This window comes from Rhynchophorus ferrugineus, unplaced genomic scaffold, assembly GCF_030347505.1.
Source record: "Rhynchophorus ferrugineus isolate W39M unplaced genomic scaffold, kcgeb_rfMv2 rfM3, whole genome shotgun sequence".
Taxonomy (NCBI): domain Eukaryota; kingdom Metazoa; phylum Arthropoda; class Insecta; order Coleoptera; family Curculionidae; genus Rhynchophorus; species Rhynchophorus ferrugineus.
In genome coordinates this window covers 1,729,245-1,748,444 of record NW_027472582.1, presented here as the reverse complement: position 1 = coordinate 1,748,444, position 19,200 = coordinate 1,729,245, and the positions used below count along the sequence as shown (strand labels likewise).

The following is a 19,200-nucleotide window of genomic DNA, read 5'->3' as shown; positions in this document are numbered from 1 at the left end:
CACAAATATAACTTATTTCATTTCCTATCAGCTTCAACTTGGTCTTCTTACCTCAATCAGTATTAATTTTTGTACGATTGAAAACTATTGTAGCTTGTGTACCATCTAAGATACGCCACATCTACTGAATCCTAGATATATTTTGAATATTTATATGAGACTATTAATGAAAAATCTGTAATTAAAGACTAAATATGTATCAATGATATTCCTTCACCATTTTATCGGATTTTTTTTCATATATATTTTTTCAACAATAAATTTAACTTTTTGACAATAGAGAATATATGAAATATTACTAAATACCTGTATAAAGGCAAAAACTAAACTCACAAGTCTTTAACTATGGATTAAAATTATATATTTTTATGGGCTTAGCTTTTTTATCACTATTTTTTGCAATGTATAAATTCTGCACAAAATATTATCACTAACCACTATCGTATGTCTAACAAAATATCTCTATTTGTTCTAAATAATTAAAAAAAGAAAATATAAAGAACTGGAAAAATATCTCTTGAAAAGAGACATATTTTTTGTGATACCTTTAAAAAATGTTAATATAATATTGTTATAAATGTGAATATTTTAAAGTATGGTAATTTAGATATTGAGAATATAATAATATATAGCGAATAAGTTCTATATTCAAATATCGACATATAAGAACATGTTATAACTTATGTATGATGTTACTAAACAATGCATTGTTTCATTTGTACGACTGTTAATTTATTATTTGCATATTTAATCAAGATACCCCAATAAAAACAGATGAATATCATTAGAACAATTCCAAAAGTCAGCTCATACACCACAGTGGTTCAATACTAATACTCTGTTCATATTTCACTACAGCCACGTCAAAACAGATACATTTTTATTATCAAAATTTTTATACCTGTTCGACAGAGTAATAACTTTCAACTAATTTTCTCTAATTCATAAAAATGTCGAAATTTTGCTAAATGGCAACATTGCAAACAACAACAAAAAATGTATACTTGACAGTTGCATGACATTATGTGACATTTCGAAGCCACATTTTTAGGTTAAGACATGCATTTAATTAAAATTTTAAGTAAAATAAATCTTGGATAAATGAAACTTTAGTTTACACCGACTTAAGTAAAACATGAACCGATCTCAGGCTGACGTTTGAAATATGTTTCAACAGAACAAAAAAACAATAACGTTTTTACATGGTTACACGATCCCAAATTTCACCTTTACCTATTAAATATTTCTAATTAAAAATTGCGTGTTAGATAAGATATAGTGAATTTGTAACTAATTTTTTAACTTTGGCAAAGAAATTTTTACCTATATGTGCTTTTTGTGTTTAGGGCCATTAGTTAACATAGATTTAAATATAGGACGAATTAAAAGTATATAGTGGGCTATGATTGACGGGAATGTGATCATTAAATATTTTCCTAACAACGTGTACGACAGATTGTAACGACAGTTGATACTTTTAACTCAGTCTATAATCGTTTTTATTTCACATATTTTTATACAGTTGTTGTTATTAACAAATTAGTTGGGTAAATACAAAATTTTGATGTGCTAGACGTATTTGGCTAGATACCTTGCTGATAAAAACAAAGAATTAGAATTTTGTATAAGTATTAAACTAGAATATGTTGCGTCTGGTGGTTAAGTAATTCATTAAAGATAATTGTATTGGTCGTCTGTATGACGGTCGGTACAATTGGGGATATTTTTTGGACAAGAAACAGAATTACATACTGTAGTGCCTGATTCGACAAAACGTATCGTTTGCTAAAATATATCGACAAAATATTTTTCGGTTAGAGTTAGAACAAATGTTTATTTTTATGTGGTTAATATGTTAAAACGTCTAACCGTTACATAGTCATGGTAAACTGTTCAGAATGACAATAATATATGCTTAAACTCGAATAAATAAACCAATTTATGTCGAAATAACTGATCAATCTTTACCCCCTCATCACTCTAAACAGTCATCTTTAACAGTTTACTGAAAATAGATTCTGTAGTCTTGATGTATTTTTGAAAAGAGAACAAAAATTAGAAACTGGCGCCATCTGTAGGAAGAATCGTGGTGCGAGATCAGCCAAACTAAAGATATATAACCTATAAAACATTTGGTTACGTTGAGAATTTTATATAAAGTGTTGCTAATATATTAATTAATTTCAAATAATCGTATTGTGTGAGATCAAAACTATTTAAAACCTGAGCCACAGTACGAACGAACGTTCAATTTATTTTCTGTTTTATATTACATGAAATAACAGCTCGTTATATCAGGAATGTTCTCCAGCTTTAATTGGATTCCCTCTGTCTGGTTTTAAATTTTTGGTATCACATCGAGTTTCATATATAAGTGTTATATGGCAACAGTAAAAGAAATAGATGTATGTAAATATATGTTATAGATATAGATTAACAATATATTGTAGTAGAATTTATTAGTAAATAAACGTATTTAATTTATTGCTTTTAATTTAAATAACAGAAACTCAAAAATTACCTATTATATTAGGTTTCAAAAGAATAATACACTTATTGTACTAAATGCCGGGTCAGAGACCATGTTAATTAAATTTCGAGTAAATTCGCTTTTAAAAATTAATAAAAGCACTAAAGGCTGTGAAAAAACAAAATGGTGAAGGCGCGTGATAAATAATTAACCCATTAGGCTTGGTTTTTTATTTTTGTAATACAAACAGAGGATTTTTTTAATTAATTACGTCTTACATTAGATATGCTTAGCACAATCTTTTTACAAATTAATTTATTACTACTGCTCTGTGGTAGTAGCATTCATACACAAGGAAGGCAACAACAAAATTAATATATCAATATGTTCTTCCCAAATTCAAATAAAACTAAAGTTAAGAATACACTAAACAATTATGTGTGGTATGGTTCGCTTCCATCTTCTAATTTCCTACGTGTTGTCCAGTATTGCTTCCACATTGCTGTGATTTAGCAACTTTATTTCATGTTTTAGGGCAAAATTCTTGGATCACTTCGTGTATCATTTTGATTCCGAGGTCATTGTGGTAATTAATCGTAGAACTTTGTTTTGGGTGCATTGGATTACTAGTTGGTTTGATGCTTTACTGCAACCCCATATTTGCACCCTATAGGTGAAAATAGACTTTATGATTTACTGATAAACCAATGTCTTTGATTTTAGGTCAAGTTGAGAGTATCTTCCGACTAACCAGTACTGTTGCTTGACTTTGAATATAACCTGCTCTGCTTTTTGTCTAACGATGTTTCCAATTTAACCTACCATCGAGATATATTCCGAAGTATTTAGCTGATTTTGCTTGAACAATCTGGTATCTGTCGTGTGATATAATTAGGTTTTTGTTATTTCGCCGCAACGCAAAATTAACATGGACAGATTTGGAGCTATTAAGCTGTATTTTCCAATTTCTAATCCATATAAAGATCTATATAGACATGTTGCACGTTATACAAATGTTACTGGTCCAATTTTATAATTTGTTTTGATACTTTGAGTATCGCCGCCACGGGTGCCACGCCAAATAAATCGTTGAGCAGTTTAAACCTTTTATTTTGATTAGTGATCATTTGGTGGATTCTCCTATAATTAAGAACTTATCATTTACACTTATTCTTTTTTTATAGCCTTAAACAGACTTATATTTTGCCATTATAACAACCTAGAGGAATGGAAAAAATAAAAACAACATATTTAATTCTATAAACAATTATTATATTTCCACAACATTAAACTTATATTATACAAATACATTTTGAAATGGGATAATCTTAGTTTCGAATAGGTACAATAGTTTTAATATAAAAGTTACCAATATAGCGTTACTCTGGTGGCTATTCACAAAAATTACAAAGAAAAATCGATAATGCCTAAGCTATATACAATAAAATTATTTAAAATAAAAAATCAAATTAATAAAAACCTCACATTTCGTCTATTTTCAACAAAGAACAATTAGCTAACAATCGATAAGGCTCACTTATTGAAAAAACATCGAAAAAGCCGACCTACCAGCCTGGCTTACTCTGGATCCATTTGATTGTTGTGAGTAAGATGAAGATCAACAAATAAATAAACTACCTCGTTCTAGTGTCTTAAATCAGTCTTATCGCAACAATAATTATATTATTTTAAATTGTAATATGTCTAGAAATGATTTGTTATATATGAGCAACTATTACAAATTATTGTATGTATATAAAAAGCTCTATAATGTATCATAAGAATGATTTATGAATTTATGGTTAATACATTTGTCTCGCATCTTGGCATACTATGATTATATTGCTGTTATAGGCTAAACTTAAAAAGGATATCAATATATCACATTGGCCAACGTTATTTCCGATTGGCTCAAATTCTAATTAGAGCTCTACAAGTATGGGTAACAATTGATACACGGTTTTTCATTTTTTTTTTTGACACTGCAATCGATGATTCTTCCCGAGATTTATTGATTTCTAGACAAACTCAACAATGACACTATCTTCTGGGGTCGCTTCTCTTCTACAGAACGTCATCGATATCGTTCTGCAGAGCGTCTCCTTTACTCAGGCATACGAGGAATCTTTGCCCAGGTTGCTGGATGTACTTGATCGACTGGTATTTGATAATCTGGAAAGACATTTTCACCATAAGATCTCGCTTAACATCGCATATGAGTATGTGTTTACCTTCGAACATCATTAGATATGGAAGACTTTTCACTTTTGGTAGGTGAGCCTAGTTTATGGTTATTTAAAAATGTATTTACGGATTCGTCAGAACCGTAACTTTCCTCTTCACTGAAAAAAAAAACAACAAAAGAAAGTCAAAAACATATACATTAATTTCTAGGGGATAATAGAAAATTACAAAGTAGGCGAATGAATGAAACTTTCAGAATATTTAGTTCTTCCACAATAGTGTTTTTATATACATTTTTTGTCAAAATTTAAATGGAGAACTGTCTGCTTTAGATAATAACAATGGTCAAGGCCTCCTCTGACATCAATTTAAATATATTTTACATAAAAAAGTATTGCAAAATATACAAAAATAAATGTCTATTATTACATATACGAAATATGGATCAAATTTGTGTTTAATATGAAATGGTTTGTCAAAAAGTGTTGTGTTTTTAAATTTAATTGTATAATTTCCCAGGTTGAATAGTGACAAGTATTTGTCTAGGCCTGCTTTAATATTAATGAAAAAACATGATAATTTGGCAATACTTAGCAGTATTTAGAAGTAATATGTTGTACTACAACATTTGAAGGTACACTATTGATTCTAGGAAAAAGTGGTGCTTTTTCAGTACATTATTAAACGAGACCATAGTGAAATGAATGAAATAGTTGAAAAATTCTTATAATTAACTATTTGGATTATCTTTTTCTTGGATATCAAAATACTGGAATAAAACATACCTATCTGATTCATTGGAAATACTATCTTCTAATTCGCCTTGAATGGCTGATTGTAAATCTTCTATGCGCTTCAAGGCCAATTTTAAATCGGCCTTTCCGGTCGATGCTTCAGCTTCTAAAGCTTCACACCGTTTTTCCAATTCCTTTCGTTTGATTATCGCTTCGGATTCTTTAGCTAAACTAGTGTTAAGTTCTTCTTTGATTTCCCTGAAAAAAAAAAGACAAATTGTAACTATATATTCCGACAGTTTAAATTATATTGACGCTGTACCTTAATTGTCGTTGAAGTTTTCGTACTTGCTCTTGTGCTTGTTGCTCTTTGACTCTGGAGGATGACATTTCGGTCTGCATTTTCTCGACGGTCTCCTTTAACCTGGTGATTTGGACTTCCAGTCTGGATTTGGTAGTCTGTTCAAGTTCCAGTTTGGACTCTAATTCTTTAACTTTAAGTTCGGATCTCTTATACAGTAGATTTGATGATGCTCCTCCCATACTCTCGACACTTTCCAGTTTTGATGTTAGTTCCATCAGTTGTTCTTTGAGATGGTTTCTTTCCACCTCCAATTCAGACACCAAAGAGACCTGCTCTTGTAGCGCGATCTGATCCACTGACATTTGTTGAACTGCCGCCTTATATTTCTTCAAAACTTCGGCCAGTTCTTCCTCGTTTTCCTCCAGTTGAGTTTGGAGATCGGACTTTTCGCGAAGCATCGCATTCGCTCGGTCTTCAGCATCGCCCTTTTGTTTGTGGGCTTCTTCAAGTAAGCCCTGCGTTTCGGACAATTCTTGTTCCAAGCTTTGTTTCGTTTTAAGAGCGATAGCACGAGCACATTCCAAGTCCTCCAGTTGATTTCTAAGTTGTCTGATCATATTTTTACCTGTAATATTACCCATATATGTTACATCTTGTATTAATACACGGTAATAATATATACTAACCTGGAGTCTCTGCTTTCAATCGATCTAACTGAGCCTGGGTATCTCTGAGTAGAGCTTTGGTTCTCTTTAGGTCACGCTTCAATCTCTGGAGCAGTGCTTCATCCCCAGCTCTGTCTTGACGGTCCGCATCGGCGGCAGCTTGTAATCTCCGCTCTAACTCGTGTTTCTCTCTCAAGAGCACGGTACGTTCTTCGTGTTCATTTTCCAGTTGTTGCTCAAGAGCTAGAGTTAACACAATGAAGTATTATGTAGTGATAAATTCTTATTTTTGGAAAGTATACTAAAGTCGTATAAATAAATAAATAAATAAATATATATATATATATATATATATATATATATATATATATATATATATATATATATAAGGATATTTTATTCACAACTGAAATGGCAGAAAGAAGTAGCTGAATAATAGTTCCAATACAGAAAAAGAATTGAACAAAATTATACAAATAAGACTGAAAAGAGCTTGAGAAACAACAGGTCAAGAAGAGCACTCAGGATGTCGCTCTAAATTTGGTTGTATATATCTATTTTGATAGAACTACTTGAGAAGTCATCGAACAATGAAATATTATTTTAATGAAAGATTTGGATTAAATGGATCAAAGATTTGGAATAAATGGATCATTATATATGTTTTGTATGATTATATGAATGAGACTTGGATATATCATAATAATTTCTGAGCAAAAAGCCAGACAATATTTAATAGAATTAGTAATTAGACAAATGAAAGGATTAAAAAACATAAACAGAACTACTTCGAAAAATATGCAACTGAATTAAGCCCGGAAACGGACAAATTAATCGGTATGGAAAGTAACATGGAGAGTAACATGCAGAGAAAACAACAGTTATTAGACTATCGCCTATAAAAAATTATTGAAATGAATGGGTTCAACGTAACGATGAAAAAGCTGAATTATTCGCAGAACATTTAGCTAACGTATAGATATAAATCCTGATTATCAGCTCGATGTAGATGTAAATCTGATTTCTCCACTGGAAGTTCCTCGATCCTAAAACGGCTCCTCCAGATGATATTTCACCTGGGTATATTCAATGCCTGTTTGATATTGAAGCATGCCCCAGAAGGTCTTAAGGTTGCTTGAATAATTATGTTTAAAAACCTGACAAACTGACCAAACAAGTTACAGGCCTATTTCACTGCTACCGATATTATTTTTATTGCTGATTGATTGTTGTTATATTAAAATTATTTGAGAAACTGCTATTAAAACGTTAAACCGTTTATAAAATTATTTAGAAATACCAGATCTTCAGTTTGAATTTCGAAATCACCAGTCGACAATTGACCAAGTGCACGAAGTAACAGCGGTTGTTGAAAAGGCATTAGAAGAAAAGAAATAATGCCCAGCGATATTCCTAGATGTCTTACAACCTTTTGGTAATGGCATTTGGGATTAGTTTACAAAATGAGAAAACTGCTACCTAAAGCTAAATTGTTCGCAGAACATTTAACTAACGTATAGATATAAATCCTGATTATCAGCTCGATGTAGATGTAAATCTGATTTCTCCACTGGAAGTTCCTCGATCCTAAAACGGCTCCTCCAGATGATATTTCGCCTGGGTATATTCAATGCCTGTTTGATATTGAAGCATGCCCCAGAAAGTCTTAAGGTTGCTTGAATAATTATGTTTAAAAACCTGACAAACTGACCAAACAAGTTACAGGCCTATTTCACTGCTACCGATATTATTTTTATTGCTGATTGATTGCTGTTATATTAAAATTATTTGAGAAACTGCTATTAAAACGTTAAACCATTTATTAAATTATTTAGAAATACCAGATCTTCAGTTTGAATTTCGAAATCACCAGTCGACAATTGACACAGTGCACGGAGTAACAGCGGTTGTTGAAAAGGCATTCGAAGAAAAGAAATAATGCCCTGCGATATTCCTAGATGTCTTACAACCTTTTGGTAATGGCATTTGGGATTAGTTTACAAAATGAGAAAACTGCTACCTAAAGCTGAATTATTCGCAGAACATTTAGCTAACGTATAGATATAAATCCTGATTATCAGCTCAATGTAGATGTAAATCCTATTTCTCCACTGGAAGTTCCTCGATCCTAAAACGGCTCCTCCAGATGATATTTCACCTGGGTATATTCAATGCCTGTTTGATATTGAAGCATGCCCCAGAAGGTCTTAAGGTTGCTTGAATAAATATGTTTAAAAACCTGACAAACTGACCAAACAAGTTACAGGCCTATTTCACTGCTACCGATATTATTTTTATTGCTGATTGATTGCTGTTATATTAAAATTATTTGAGAAACTGCTATTAAAATGTTAAACCATTTATAAAATTATTTAGAAATACCAGATCTTCAGTTTGAATTTCGAAATCACCAGCCGACAATTGACCAAGTGCACGGAGTAACAGCGGTTGTTGAAAAGGCATTCGAAGAAAAGAAATAATGCCCTGCGATATTCCTAGATGTCTTACAACCTTTTGGTAATGGCATTTGGGATTAGTTTACAAAATGAGAAAACTGCTACCTAAAGCTGAATTATTCGCAGAACATTTAACTAACGTATAGATATAAATCCTGATTATCAGCTCGATGTAGATGTAAATCTGATTTCTCCACTGGAAGTTCCTCGATCCTAAAACGGCTCCTCCAGGTGATATTTCACCTGGGTATATTCAATGCCTGTTTGATATTGAAGCATGCCCCAGAAGGTCTTAAGGTTGCTTGAATAATTATGTTTAAAAACCTGACAAACTGACCAAACAAGTTACAGGCCTATTTCACTGCTGCCGATATTATTTTTATTGCTGATTGATTGTTGTTATATTAAAATTATTTGAGAAACTGCTATTAAAATGTTAAACCATTTATAAAATTATTTAGAAATACCAGATCTTCAGTTTGAATTTCGAAATCACCAGTCGACAATTGACCAAGTGCACGGAGTAACAGCGGTTGTTGAAAAGGCATTCGAAGAAAAGAAATAATGCCCTGCGATATTCCTAGATGTCTTACAACCTTTTGGTAATGGCATTTGGGATTAGTTTACAAAATGAGAAAACTGCTACCGTGGAATTACTAATTATTAGCAGTCTAATTACTACGAACTCGTGGAATTACTACGAATTAGCAGTCGACAGTAATTCTTCTTGAAAGAAAATTTGAAGTCTCGCATGAAGGGACTGATTTGCCGAGGACACAGTTATCATGGCAAAACATGTATCTCTGTCTAAGGCTGTAGAAAAAGTGTAAGTAGCGGTCCACAAGATCTACAAATGGACTAGAGACTGGAAACTATAGCTTAAGAGCTCCAAATCTGTCAATCTTAATTTTGCCCTGCGGCGAAACGACAAAGACCAAATTATATCACTTGACGGATGTCCGATTCCTCAAGCAGCATCAGCTAAAAGCCTTTGGGAATACATCTCGATGGTAGGTTAAATTGGAAACACCATGTTAGACAATTGGTAGAGCAGATTACACTCAAAGTCAAGTAACAGTACTGGTTAGTTGGAAGTTACTCTCAACATGACCTAAAACCAAAGATATTGGTTTATCAGTCAATCATAAAGCCAATTTGGACCTATAGGGTGTAAAGATGAGATTGCACTAAGATATCAAACCAACTAGTAATCCGACGCACCTAAAACAAAGTTCTACGATTAATTACCAATGCTTATCGCTACGTAACCAACGAGGAACTGCACGATGACCTTAAAATCAAATGGACATACGAAGTTATCCAAGATGTCGCCTTAAAACATGAAATAAGATCATTAAATCACAGCAAAGCGGAAACAATAGTTACTACTACAGCTACTGGACAACACGAAGGAAATCAGAAGATTGAAGCGAACCAAAATATACGAACATGTTTAGTGTATAAGTCTATTCTTAGTTTTAGCTCAAATAGTTTAGTTATATGATAGTTTGGGAAATATATACTGATGTATTAATCCAATCAAGTAGAACAGAATGGTAGTAATAAATTAATTTCTAAATTAAGATTGTACTAAGCATACCTAATGTAAGATGTAATTAATTTAAAAAAGCCAGAAATGTATGTAGGTGGTATTAGAATATCAATTTATTATTTTATTCAAAAGTCAGGGCATTAGAATAAGTACACAGAGTTAAAAACTATTGAAATTAAAAGAAATGATAAACTGACCTTTAACTTTTTTCTGGGTGTTGCAACGAACCTCCTCCAGTTCTTCCTCCCTTAACTGGGCCTCTTTCTTCGCTTCCTTCCTCATGGACTCCAGCGACATTTCCAATCTTAACTTGCCTTGTTCGAGCAGTTGGACCTGTCCAGCCAGCTCGTCCAGTTCTTCTTCTTGATCTTGCAGGCGTCGTTCGCAGTCGATTTTCTGTTTTCGTAACAGTGTTACCTCTTCTTCTGTTTTACCTGTAAACCAAGACGCAAATGAATGGAAATAGAGTCGTTCAGCGCTGACAAGGCACGCAGTGATCTAAACCAATTGTAATATTAATGTTTCTATGTAATATCCCACGCTTCATACCTATATAAACTAATTGATCAGTTAATGAAACGCAAAAATTAAGTGCTAAGGTCAAATTATTTGTAAATAAATGCCTTGACAGAAATTTACGTCGTCTGTTACAAAATAACGAATAAGTTTCGAATCAGCTGTTGTGAAAAAATACTTTTGTCAGAATTTATGTTTTATACTATTATAATCAAAATTATATTGAAATAGAACATAAAGGTGACGGTGTGAAAGGTTTTTCATCTCACTCAACGTAATCCTCCATGAATCCAAGCATTTTATTTTAACTTTTCGGTTTTTGAAACTTAGAAAATAATCTGAAAACTAACGAAGACAAATCAGGAGAATATAGCGTAATGACGAGTTGAATTGTTGTCAAACAATCCTAAGAACTAATTCCCTGCTAAAAGGTACAAGAATAGTTATTGTTGACGGTTTGAACGTTAGGTTGAGCATTTTAAAATTCTTAAAATAACCTCACTATTTCAAAAATTCCTTAAATTTAGTAATTTTTCGGTATTGTTATCTAAAATAATTGTAAAATGTAGTCGTAAACGTTTTTAATTACTTTAAGAAAATGGGTACTTAATTAAAGTTTTCAGAAAGTTACGTAATATTTTTAGTAGTTTTTCGAAAAACAATTGATATATTCTGCGTTGAAAAATGGATGTTTGTGAATGACTCACTTGTCTTGATGTTGTCTTTTTGTTTTTTATCATACATTAAATTTTCGACAATAAAAAGTTTTCAAATATTAAATCATTATAAATCAATTTTTGATCCTAATTTTTCATTAAACTTAATGAATAAAAAAATTAGTATTAATTGCTATAAATGATATAACTGTATATCTGATTACAAGTCAATAATATAGCATGAAACTATACAGACTAGACACATTGCATTGAGAAAATAAGAACGAGAAAATGTGAAAAAATAAGATGTGTCTTCCAAAGAACTGACACCAACGCAAAATAGATAATCAGCAAATTAAATACAGAACATCAAAATTTAAAAGTTAACTTACCTCCACAAGTAATTTCATCAAACTCTCTTTGTAAAGCGAATAGTTTCTCCTCCTTCAGGTCCAGCTCTAACCTGACATCCGCCATTGTGCTTTCCAGTGTATATTTCTCAGCCATAAGAACTTCCTTCTCTCTACATAACCTATCCTTGGCCTGTTTCTCTTTTTTAAGCTCGTCTTGTAGTATCGAAGCTTCGGAGTCGTATTTCCTAAAGACACAAAGACATGGTACACTATACCGGATTTGAATCAACACACAAAAACACACCTTTGCTTTTTCTCGAGTAAATTGTTCCTGCTACTCTGCTCTTCTAGTAGAAGCTTCAAATCGTTCATTTCCCCGTTCAGCTTTTGGACTTTGCGTTTCCATGTTCCGACCACTTGACGCTGTTCTTCCACTTCCTCGTAAGCATCAGACAACTGGAACACAAACAAAACGTGACAATAGGAAATGAGTTTCACTAAACGAATAATGTTGAGTGATCGTAATTTTTATAGGAAGCGTTGTTCTGTTATCAGTGTGGGATTTAAAGGACGAATCTTACTAATACCGCCATGTAAATAATTTCATCGAAACAAACGTACGCTGTATTACGTATTCAGTGTTATCTATTAGACGACGTCTTATCTGTTATCCTCCTTATAATCGTTTTAACGTAATAACAGGGCGTTTTAACGAAATGAATAATTGGTAAGAAGACTTGTTATCACTGAAAAAAAACTTACTTTTTTCTCCAATTGTTTCTTGAGACCCACTAGTTGTTCCAGGTCGTCTTCATGTTGTTGCTGCAGGCGTCTCTTCGTGAATTCTAACTCTTTGATGGCTCTCTCGTATCTCTGTTTATAAACTCCGTCACCCTCACCTTTACAAAAGGACAAAAAACGTTATATATAGATATTATGTTTAAATGTTATCAAAATAATGTCGTCATTTATTAACTACAACTTTTTAATATATATTTTTTAATACCATTTGATAGATGTACTTCCACTGGTGTATTCCATATAGTTTTAAACTATGGAACAGTTTTCACACATAATTTAACTATATTAGTTAATTTAGTTGAAACTAAATAATATAATAATAAAAAATTAAATAAATTTTTAGTTCAAAGGTTATTTGTTTTTTCAACCTTCTGGTAAGCCAAGCAATCAATAGTACTTCCGCGATTTTATATTCACGCAATCTTTCTTGCTGTTTTTTGCCAACCGTTTCATTTCTTCGCTGACCAGTTTCTCATAGTACCCTTGAACAATGATGACAACAATGAACAACGTGAACAATGATGCGAAGAAATTTCTTTTCGTAGGTTGGGATCATACAGTTGAAGCAAAAACTTGGCTTCATGCAAAGTTTCAGGATACTGTCCCAGAAAAATCAACCATCAAGGATTGGTATGTTAAGTTTAGACGTGGTGAAATGAGCCGCGAAGACGGTGAACGCTGTGGACACCTAAAGGCGGTTGTTACCGACGGAAACATTAAAAAATCCACAAAATGATTTTGAATGATCGTAAATTGAATCTGAATGAAATAGTAGACACTCTAAAGATATCAACTGAACGTGTACATCATATCATTCATGAATATGTATGTATGTGAGTATGAGAAGGCTCTGTGCAAAGTGTTTGAAGATGATCAAGCGTAATAAACCCGAGTTTTTGCGTCAATATGTGACAATGGAAACATGGCTCCATCATTTCACTCCGAAGTCCAATCGACAGTCATCCGAGTGGACTGCACATGATGAACCCGCTCCAAAGCGTGGGAAAACGCAACAGTCCACTGGCAAAGTTATGGCGTCTGAATTTTGGGATGCGCATGAAATAATTTTCATTGGCTACCTTGAAAAAGGAACGACCATCTCATCTAAATACACTTCACCAAGACAATGCACCGTGTCAAAAATCCATGAATTGGGCTTCGAATTACTTCCTCATTCACCGTATTCTCCAGATCTGACCCCCAGCCACTATTTCCTGTTCTCAGATCTCAAAAGAATGCTCGCTGGGAATAAATTTTCGTCGAATGAAGAGATGATCGACGTAACTGAATGAATTATGTTGAATAAAAAAACTAATTTTGTCAAAAAATGTGTTTTACTGTGGTAGGCCGGGGACTTTTCAATTGAACCACCTAATATTCAAGCTTTGTTCGTATAATAACAATTTATTGTGGAGTTATATCCGGATTATCGTCCAAGCAACCACCACATCTGAGCTTCATACAAAGTTCTGCTCATTTCTTTTTAACATTTCCAACAACAAAAGAAACAGTACTTGGAATATTTGCCGATGGGCCAGATATCATGGCAAAAAATATATATATCCGCCTACGACTGTCGAAAAAATACAACTTACAGTCAACAAGATCTACAAAGACCACAGACTAAAACACAGCTTAATAGCCCCAAATCTGTCCATGTTAATTTTGAGTTGCGTCGAAATGACATAATCCTAATTATATTACTTTAAAAATGTCCGATTCATCAAGCAGAATCAGCTAAATACCTCGGCATACATCTCGATAGTCGGACCAAGCCACTTGTTTAGTGTATAAGTGTATTCTTAACTATATCTTAAGTAGTTTGGTTCTATTTTAATTTTGGAGATACATACTGATGTATTAATCCCGTACTCGCCTTGCTTGTGTATTAATGCAAGTACATCCAGTGTCATGCCTCAAGTAATTAGCTGTTAGAACTCATAAAATTAAATTTTGTTGGCCATTTCTTAGTCTACTCAGTAATGTTAATGAGAGTTGTGTGCCTGTTGTGTGTGTTTTAAGTGTAGGAAATCTTCTTGTAGAGTGTGAAAGTTTTATGTGCACAAATATGTGTGTAATTGTTCACAATATACATCAGCATTTGGTTAAAATGTGTGAGGAGAGAAATAATACTAACTGTTTTACAGGTATGGCAAATACATTAGAGATAATGCAGTGATTAAATATAGTTTTATCAAGAAAGATGTATACAGGTAGTAACAGAACAAACTACGGAGAAATATTGTGTAATGTTGAGTTGATGCGGCAACATTGCGACGTTTTGACGTCACCAATTCAAATGGCGTGAGTTCACTGTTGTTTTGAAGAGACTATATACAGTTATTACTGTAATAGTTATGGTAAATATCTTTTAATTACTCTTACGTCTTAATATATCTAAGCCAATAAAGACGTTTGTAATTAAATATATACTACCAAGAGATAATAATAATCTCGAAACGCATTGCAATTCTAACCATCCACGTATAGGCACAAAAAAAAATTACAAACCGGAAAATATAATTACTGTTATCAACGTGAATTATGTTCTACGCTCAAAGTTAATGTTTCTTGAACAAAAACCGATATATTTAAACTTACTTCCATCCTCATCCTCTTCGGAAATACCGTTCAAGTCGGATCTCGCGTACAACAGTTCCATTTCTAGTTTTTCGGAGGCTTGAGCCAATTCCTTGTTCTTTTGCTTGGACTCCGTCAGTTCTTTCTCTAGTCGTAATCTCTCGGAGGTTTCGGCATCCAGTCGTTCCGCCGCCAAGGTAGACGTTGAATGTTCTTCGGCTAAGTCAGCGGTCATTTCGCTTAACTGTAAGAAAGGCACCAGTTAGATACAATGGTCTACCCAAGATTAATTTTTTAGAAGCTTGAATTAACAACAGTAACTCCAAAATTCCTACAAAGCCTTTTTTTTATATAACAATACAAGAAATCACTTTTATTTCGAGAGAACACCACTAAATAGCGCTAATAGTCATCGGGGGGGTTGTTGACTTTAAAATAATGTGGCGAAATTTGCATTTTAACATACCTGTCAATAATGAAGCCGCTGTTTGGACTCAATATCTAAGATTACTTTTATTTATTGTTTTAAAACAAGTGTCTTCACTAAAAACATTGTAACTTATTAGCTAATACTTGGAATGCCATGACGTTTTGACATGTATTCTACAAATTGAGTGATAAAGAATATCAATATGTATTTTTTCTGTAATGTTCAGCCGGCTTGGTGGTGTAGTGGTAAAGGCGGCAGGACGGTCCTCCTACTGTTGCGATAGTCGCGGGTTCGAATCCTGCTGAGGCATGGTCGTAAAATTGATGTTTGTGATTGTTTAATATTTGTGATTGTCCCAGACAAGAGTGTAAAATCCGACAAGGAAAATGATCCCAGTCGCGGCAGTAACCAGGCTGGGTAAGACCGGATGTCTTCTGGGAAGATTTTTAACGTGGGTCACTATATTTAAATTATAATTATATATATATATATATATATATATATATATATATATATATATATATATATACAGCAATGAATTCAAATTATTAATTGTCAACCGAATTATTATGGTGTTGCTATTCCAAAAATTATATTCTCTAACATTCTTGCCTCTCTTATGATCATTCAAAATAAAATTGATCTCGATTTTGCAAACAGATGTTTTAACCAATGAAAGATTAGCGATATTTCTGACAAAAGTCTCTTTATATTATTATATATAATGGATTTTCAGAAATAATAACAATCTTTAATATGTTTTATATTTTGTTGAAAAAAATATTGAAATAATTCGAAGAAATTTTGAATTAGCGTGCATGAAAATTTTTACAAAAATTGTATTCTTGTACAATTGCTTGGACTTTTAGATAGATAACGTGTAGTTTTTTACTTTTAGAATGTTTACGTTTTTAAAATAAATTAAATTTTAAATATATATACAGTAGCTATATTATAATTAATAAAGATCAAATCATTTAATAAAAATAGTAATCAAATAAAAATAGTTATATATTTTTGGCTTCAATGGTTTCAAGAAAAACAGATACCAGATACAAGAAATAGAACAATAATTCACTGAATAGGTAAAAAGTCTTTAGTTCGACATTCATCTTGGTTTGAACTGATTATCAATGTTAATAGATATTGGGACAAACTAAGCAGAATAACTTAGAACCTTCCAAATGGTTGGATATGTATATAAACATCACAACATCTCCGAAGTTCTAATATATATTAATATTAAAAAACATATAAAACATCGGCATAATGATTTATGGCCATAACCATTGTGTTAAGCAATAGGTCACCCATATTGCCTTGAAAACATTCATAAACTAATACAATTAATTACAGTACTTTAAAGACCTTCGTAATATATGCGCCAATAAAAAAAAGTTAGCAACTGGTTTACTAATAATCAAACATTTTAGAACTAGATACATATGTTGACTCTAATATTATCACGAAAAAAAGCCCAAACACTTGTATAATATATGTAGAAATGAAAATGTACAGCGTATCGGATAATTTAAATCAATCTAATTGGCATATTCGTAACGAAAAATCGTTAAAGTGTTGGATTAGCGGCCTAAAACCTTGGCACGTAAATTATTATTAGATGCAGACTTAGCGAGCGCATATATTAAGCGTTGAAATTAATTCGTAGCGTTCTTTAAATTGATTTAAAATAAAATTCAGTAAAACAACATTGTGCATCGCCGATTACTACTTGCAGTAGTTTTTTAGCTTTTGCTATTTTTTCTATTGCTATTTTTTTTTTTGGTTTGGTCTTGCTATGTGACGTGTGAAGTTTGTGAAGAATTTGTTTATCCTTTATTCCACAGATATATCCAGACAATTGCAATCTGTCTCTGTAATTGTTCAACTGTGAACTGATTGCCACATCTTAATTGTATCACATTATTTCCAATACAACCTCGAAGAAATCTAATATTTCCTCTCATCTTAGCTTTAGAGTTAATAAACAGAACTGATTAGGAGTTTTAAAATGACGAAATTTAAAATCCAAGGATAGCGAGACATACAGTTTTTTACGATTGTCTATACCTGGACCACGTAGAGTCATATCAACCCCCAAAAATGATATTTGACGCATTAAGTTCTAGACTGTGCTATCAGTCATTTTGTTTCATTCATTCATTGGCCAACGCCTAGTTGCAATTCGATATTGATGAAATTTTATTCTTTGGAACGTTGTAATACATTACAGAAGACCAATATGCGCTAAAGGTCATCCTTTGGAACTTAACGTGGATTGCTAAAAATCGAAATTAAGCGAATTGATATGGCGGCTGTTATTACTTCATTGACTCACTAGCGGTTGATGTACTTAGAGAAAATATAGCTGGATGTACAAATGGAGAAGTAATAAAAAAGCTATTTAATATAATTACAACAAAAGAAAAACACTGCGCTGGCTTATGATGAAATTGCAATAAATTATTTTACCCCTTTTCTAGAAATATTAATCCAAAAGATAAATCAGCTTCAGTTCAATGATTTTGCTATCAGTAATTTTGAAAAAAAAACATTATAACAAACATTAGTCAATGCCTAGTTGCAATTTGTTGAAAGATGTTGAAAATTTTATTCTTCGGAACATTCTGATATATCAGATATAATTTGTCCAATAAAACAGTCAATGCATGTTATAGATAGACTTCGCATATATTGATTTCCGTCAATTGCAGTTTGCAAAGTTTATGTGGCAACATGCGACGTCATGAATTTTGATGACATGCATTGAATGTTCCATCGGACGGGCTATATATCAAATTAAGGGGGTAATCTGTCGTTTCATATATCAAAGATCATCCTTGGGAACTTTACGTGGATCGCTAGAAATCAAAATTACGCCAAGTTTACGCAAACGACCTTTTCATCATTTTTGCAAAACTGTCTCAATAGAATTCAAGAGAAACCCGTGAAAATTACTCTTTTTCAGCCAGAAATAACAGATTTTTGACAATGGCACATTTTATTTAAATAAATTCATTTTTCCACTGTAAGAAATCAATAATTTTTCAGACCTAATATATGAATTAAATTTCCTTTCATAACAATTGTTTCAAAGCCAAAAATCAATTTAAAACCGTTCCTTCTAAAATATTTACGCCGAACCTGAAAACACAACGACGGCCTGTTTATTTTCATTATTCGCAATTTTTATATGACCGAAATAAAAAACCGCATAAATCTTTCAGTCAAGTGGTTCGTTATTCAACAAACGGGCCCAGCACCATTATGTTAAAACAAAAGCCTATAAATAAGATCGGGAAAAATAGAACGCACAGCAGCAGCAGCAGCAGCCGAGAGAAATGGACGGTGGTGCCAAAAAGAAAAGACTGAGGCGCTAGATGATTTCCTGCTATTTGTAAATAATTAACTTATTATTTGGTCCAGAGCCAAGAAAAATATTGCGATATTAACCTCAATATGTTACCATTGGCCCAACGTGGTGGAGTTATATAATTAC

At 32.5% G+C, this 19,200-nt stretch overlaps 1 protein-coding gene across 4 annotated transcripts in view; it reads right to left on the bottom strand.

Moving 5' to 3' along the window:
- Nucleotides 1-3,720: 3,720 nt before the first annotated feature.
- Mhcl (Myosin heavy chain-like) overlaps nucleotides 3,721-19,200 on the bottom strand; it is a 366,371-nt gene continuing 350,891 nt past the window's right edge. For all 4 annotated transcript variants that reach the window (XM_076398159.1, XM_076398158.1, XM_076398160.1 and 1 more), the window contains 10 exons: nucleotides 15,293-15,515; nucleotides 12,653-12,789; nucleotides 12,195-12,346; nucleotides 11,930-12,135; nucleotides 10,563-10,799; nucleotides 6,379-6,600; nucleotides 5,711-6,317; nucleotides 5,440-5,646; nucleotides 4,702-4,812; nucleotides 3,721-4,642 (listed from right to left, as the gene is read on the bottom strand). In XM_076398159.1, the coding sequence (XP_076254274.1) occupies nucleotides 4,579-4,642; nucleotides 4,702-4,812; nucleotides 5,440-5,646; nucleotides 5,711-6,317; nucleotides 6,379-6,600; nucleotides 10,563-10,799; nucleotides 11,930-12,135; nucleotides 12,195-12,346; nucleotides 12,653-12,789; nucleotides 15,293-15,515 (2,166 nt within the window). In that variant the 3' untranslated portion in view covers nucleotides 3,721-4,578. The remainder of the gene's footprint in view (nucleotides 4,643-4,701; nucleotides 4,813-5,439; nucleotides 5,647-5,710; nucleotides 6,318-6,378; nucleotides 6,601-10,562; nucleotides 10,800-11,929; nucleotides 12,136-12,194; nucleotides 12,347-12,652; nucleotides 12,790-15,292; nucleotides 15,516-19,200) is intronic.